The sequence below is a fragment of the Coregonus clupeaformis genome, chromosome 40 (assembly GCF_020615455.1).
Source record: "Coregonus clupeaformis isolate EN_2021a chromosome 40, ASM2061545v1, whole genome shotgun sequence".
Taxonomy (NCBI): domain Eukaryota; kingdom Metazoa; phylum Chordata; class Actinopteri; order Salmoniformes; family Salmonidae; genus Coregonus; species Coregonus clupeaformis.
In genome coordinates this window covers 7,815,446-7,821,339 of record NC_059231.1, presented here as the reverse complement: position 1 = coordinate 7,821,339, position 5,894 = coordinate 7,815,446, and the positions used below count along the sequence as shown (strand labels likewise).

The 5,894-nt window shown below is 48.3% G+C and overlaps 1 protein-coding gene across 1 annotated transcript; it reads left to right on the top strand.

Moving 5' to 3' along the window:
• Nucleotides 1-694: 694 nt before the first annotated feature.
• Nucleotides 695-3,261, top strand: LOC123482894 (proline-rich extensin-like protein EPR1). Its single transcript, XM_045212014.1, has 3 exons — nt 695-728; nt 1,566-2,200; nt 2,293-3,261. Exons 1-3 carry the CDS (start codon nt 695-697, stop codon nt 3,259-3,261), a joined length of 1,638 nt encoding a protein of 545 aa, XP_045067949.1.
• The last annotated feature ends 2,633 nt before the right edge of the window (nt 3,262-5,894 follow it).

Sequence of the window (5,894 nt, the reverse complement as noted above, 5' to 3'; positions counted from 1 at the left end):
AATCACGATCATGTGACGTTCACATTGTTTTGTCTCTCTGCTGGGTCCTAAACACCGCCAGGTAAACACCGCCAGGTTAACACCGCCAGGCCTCCTGCTCCATTGGCACACTTTACCACTATATAAAGCCATTCTGAGTGTGCCTACTCACCTGACGCTGAAAATATTCAATGAAATTCCGATAGATTAGGATTCCTTTTTTTATATATAACTAATTACATTTCACATATATTTTTCATTCATTTTTTAAACTGTAACCTAAATAATGACCTACGTTGTTATACACTATTGTTAGGTTCTATAGTTGGATATAACTTTATTCACAGACAAAATATTTTAAAAACGAGTTTGAGAGATTGTACCTGCTCCTATTCTACCTAACTCTAACTATCTCTCTAACTCTCTAACTTGTTGCTATGTCTGTATGCTATGTCTTGTTCTATGTTGTTATTGTCTATATTGTAATTGTTTTTAATAACCTGCCCAGGGACTGCGGTTGAAAATTAGCCGGCTGGCTAAAACCGGCACTTTTACTGAAACGTTGATTAATGTGCACTGTCCCTGTAAAAATAAACTCAAACTCAAACTCAAACTCAAACTCACACATCCTGTCTGACGGTGTCATGGCTAACAGGACAGACTCTTGTGTAAAGTGAGAATCAGTGTAAAGGTAACAATCCCTATTGTGGTTAACATGGCCTGTGAACAAAGCAGCCAGTTCAGGAACGGTATTATGCCCCCGAGAGACCATGGCATGCACCAAGTCAACATGCTTTTTGTTCTGGGTTTGTGTGTGCTGTTAGAATGAGGCTTGTATGAAAGGACTTTCCTTAGGCTTGAGGACACAGGTATAAGGCCTGACTTTTATCCAGATATGAGGCATCATCCTGATTATATTACATATCTGTTTTAAAGAATTGGATTAGTTAAAGATGCACTATGCAGAAATCGCTCCACCATTTCCTGGTTGCCAAAATTGTAATAGTTCACCTAATTTCAGTTTGTGACAAAACAAGTAAGTACAGTGTAGAGAATCATTGCACCATCTAAACCGCTGTATAATATATTTTTCCATAACCAAAAATATTGTATTTTTAGCTGTTTGAAACTGGTGTACAAAACCGAAGGTAAAAGACCAAAAAACGAAACTTAAGAACGGGAAGCATAGATATAGCAGACATAGAACAGATCTACTGCTTCTTAGACTTGCTTTCAATGAGAATGACAGATCTATAACACACATTTCTATGTGAATTTGGTCGAGTCGCCCAAAAAAAGTTACATATTGCAACTTTATAGATAGAGGTCTCTAGTTTTCATGAAAAAATAAGTCAGTTGATAGAATTAGTGCCACAGGCAGGCCGTTGCCTGGACATGAAACTCAGAACCATATTGTATCATGGCTAAAGTAAAGGGAGATTTAATATAGGTATTATTACATGGTCCTCAGGCTGGAAATAGCAGACCAATCATAGAACAGGTGGCAATAAGAAGGGCTCCTCCCAGAAACCAAGGAAACCTGAAGCCCCACCCCATAGCACCCAAATATACTCTTCCCTTCCAAGGAGCCCTGAAGCCCCACCCCATAGCAACCAAATATACTCTTCCCTTCCAAGGGGACCTGAAGCCCCACCCCATAGCAACCAAATATACTCTTCCCTTCCAAGGAGCCCTGAAGCCCCACCCCATAGCAACCAAATATACTCTTCCCTTCCAAGGGGACCTGAAGCCCCACCCCATAGCAACCAAATATACTCTTCCCTTCCAAGGGGACCTGAAGCCCCACCCCATAGCAACCAAATATACTCTTCCCTTCCAAGGAGACCTGAAGCCCCACCCCATAGCAACCAAATATACTCTTCCCTTCCAAGGAGACCTGAAGCCCCACCCCATAGCACCCAAATATACTCTTCCCTTCCAAGGGACCCTGAAGCCCCACCCCATAGCAACCAAATATACTCTTCCCTTCCAAGGAGGCCTGAAGCCCCACCCCATAGCAACCAAATATACTCTTCCCTTCCAAGGAGACCTGAAGCCCCACCCCATAGCAACCAAATATACTCTTCCCTTCCAAGGAGCCCTGAAGCCCCACCCCATAGCAACCAAATATACTCTTCCCTTCCAAGGAGACCTGAAGCCCCACCCCATAGCACCCAAATATACTCTTCCCTTCCAAGGGACCCTGAAGCCCCACCCCATAGCAACCAAATATACTCTTTCCTTCCAAGGAGCCCTGAAGCCCCACCCCATAGCAACCAAATATACTCTGAAGCAACCAAATATACTCTGAAGCCCCACCCCTTAGCAACCAAATATACTCTTCCCTTCCAAGGAGATCAGAAGCCCCACCCCATAGCAACCAAATATACTCTTCCCTTCCAAGGAGTTCAGAAACCCCACCCCATAGCAACCAAATATACTCTTCCCTTCCAAGGGACCCTGAAGCCCCACCCCATAGCAACCAAATATACTCTTCCCTTCCAAGGGACCCTGAAGCCCCACCCCATAGTAACCAAATATACTCTTCCCTTCCAAGGAGGCCTGAAGCCCCACCCCATAGCAACCAAATATACTCTTCCCTTCCAAGGAGACCTGAAGCCCCACCCCATAGCAACCAAATATACTCTTCCCTTCCAAGGAGGCCTGAAGCCCCACCCCATAGCAACCAAATATACTCTTCCCTTCCAAGGGGACCTGAAGCCCCACCCCATAGCAACCAAATATACTCTTCCCTTCCAACGAGACCAGAAGCCTCACCCCATAGCAACCAAATATACTCTTCCCTTCCAAGGGGACCTGAAGCCCCACCCCATAGCAACCAAATATACTCTTCCCTTCCAAGGAGCCCTGAAGCCCCACCCCATAGCAACCAAATATACTCTTCCCTTCCAAGGGGACCTGAAGCCCCACCCCATAGCAACCAAATATACTCTTCCCTTCCAAGGGGACCTGAAGCCCCACCCCATAGCAACCAAATATACTCTTCCCTTCCAAGGAGACCTGAAGCCCCACACCATAGCAACCAAATATACTCTTCCCTTCCAAGGAGATCTGAAGCCCCACCCCATAGCACCCAAATATACTCTTCCCTTCCAAGGGACCCTGAAGCCCCACCCCATAGCAACCAAATATACTCTTCCCTTCCAAGGGGACCTGAAGCCCCACCCCATAGCAACCAAATATACTATTTCCTTCCAAGGAGCCCTGAAGCCCCACCCCATAGCAACCAAATATACTCTGAAGCAACCAAATATACTCTGAAGCCCCACCCCATAGCAACCAAATATACTCTTCCCTTCCAAGGAGATCAGAAGCCCCACCCCATAGCAACCAAATATACTCTTCCCTTCCAAGGAGATCAGAAACCCCACCCCATAGCAACCAAATATACTCTTCCCTTCCAAGGGACCCTGAAGCCCCACCCCATAGCAACCAAATATACTCTTCCCTTCCAAGGGACCCTGAAGCCCCACCCCATAGTAACCAAATATACTCTTCCCTTCCAAGGAGGCCTGAAGCCCCACCCCATAGCAACCAAATATACTCTTCCCTTCCAAGGAGGCCTGAAGCCCCACCCCATAGCAACCAAATATACTCTTCCCTTCCAAGGAGGCCTGAAGCCCCACCCCATAGCAACCAAATATACTCTTCCCTTCCAAGGGGACCTGAAGCCCCACCCCATAGCAACCAAATATACTCTTCCCTTCCAACGAGACCAGAAGCCTCACCCCATAGCAACCAAATATACTCTTCCCTTCCAAGGAGACCAGAAGCCCCATCCCATAGCAACCAAATATACTCTGAAGCAACCAAATATACTCTGAAGCCCCACCCCGTAGCAACCAAATATACTCTTCCCTTCCAAGGAGATCAGAAGCCCCACCCCATAGCAACCAAATATACCCTTCCCTTCCAAGGAGATCAGAAGCCCCACCCCATAGCAACCAAATATACTCTTCCCTTCCAAGGGACCATGAAGCCCCACCCCATAGCAACCAAATATACTCTTCCCTTCCAAGGGACCCTGAAGCCCCACCCCATAGCAACCAAATATACTATTCCCTTCCAAGGAGGCCTGAAGTCCCACCCCATAGCAACCAAATATACTCTTCCCTTCCAAGGAGACCTGAAGCCCCACCCCATAGCAACCAAATATACTCTTCCCTTCCAAGGAGGCCTGAAGCCCCACCCCATAGCAACCAAATATACTCTTCCCTTCCAAGGGGACCTGAAGCCCCACCCCATAGCAACCAAATATACTCTTCCCTTCCAAGGAGACCAGAAGCCCCACCCCATAGCAACCAAATATACTCTTCCCTTCCAAGGAGCCCTGAAGCCCCACCCCATAGCAACCAAATATACTCTTCCCTTCCAAGGAGTCCAGAAGCCCCACCCCATAGCAACCAAATATACTCTTCCCTTCCAAGGGGACCTGAAGCCCCACCCCATAGCAACCAAATATACTCTTCCCTTCCAACGAGACCAGAAGCCTCACCCCATAGCAAGCAAATATACTCTTCCCTTCCAAGGGGACCTGAAGCCCCACCCCATAGTAACCAAATATACTCTTCCCTTCCAAGGAGACCTGAAGCCCCACCCCATAGCAACCAAATATACTCCGCCCCTCTGTTACAGGTGCAGCTCATCAGGGAACAAAGAGAACAAAATGATATCAAAAAGTCTCATTCATGTAACTACTGAAGAATAACGGATCAGGGTGTAATGATGAAAGTATGAATATAACTGTAGATTGATGAAATATGGATAATGACACTTTCAAGGATAACAAAGGATCAACACAAACATTCATACATCCACTCTCTCATACTCAGCCCTCCCTTCTAGACAGAGATGGCAGACACCCTGTGAAGGCCTCCCTTCTAGACAGAGATGGCAGACACCCCGTGAAGGCCTCCCTTCTAGACAGAGATGGCAGACACCCCGTGAAGGCCTCCCTTCTAGACAGAGATGGCAGACACCCTGTGAAGGCCTCCCTTCTAGACAGAGGTGGCAGACACCCTGTGAAGACCTCCCTTCTAGACAGAGATGGCAGACACCCCGTGAAGTCCTCCGTTCTAGACAGAGATGGCAGACACCCTGTGAAGGCCTCCCTTCTAGACAGAGGTGGCAGACACCCTGTGAAGTCCTCCCTTCTAGACAGAGATGGCAGACACCCTGTGAAGTCCTCCCTTCTAGACAGAGATGGCAGACACCCTGTGAAGTCCTCCCTTCTAGACAGAGATGGCAGACACCCTCTGAAGGCCTCCCTTCTAGACAGAGGTGGCAGACACCCTGTGAAGGCCTCCCTTCTAGACAGAGATGGCAGACACCCTGTGAAGGCCTCCCTTCTAGACAGAGATGGCAGACACCCTGTGAAGGCCTCCCTTCTAGACAGAGGTGGCAGACACCCTGTGAAGGCCTCCCTTCTAGACAGAGATGGCAGACACCCTGTGAAGGCCTCCCTTCTAGACAGAGATGGCAGACACCCTGTGAAGGCCTCCCTTCTAGACAGAGGTGGCAGACACCCCGTGAAGGCTTCCCTTCTAGACAGAGATGGCAGACACCCCGTGAAGGCTTCCCTTCTAGACAGAGATGGCAGACACCCTGTGAAGGCCTCCCTTCTAGACAGAGATGGCAGACACCCTGTGAAGGCCTCCGTTCTAGACAGAGATGGCAGACACCCTGCGAAGGCCTCCCTTCTAGACAGAGGTGGCAGACACCCTGTGAAGGCTTCCCTTCTAGACAGAGATGGCAGACACCCTGTGAAAGCCTCCCTTCTAGACAGAGATGGCAGACACCCTGTGAAGGCCTCCCTTCTAGACAGAGATGGCAGACACCCTGTGAAGGCCTCCCTTCTAGACAGAGGTGGCAGACACCCTGTGAAGACCTCCCTT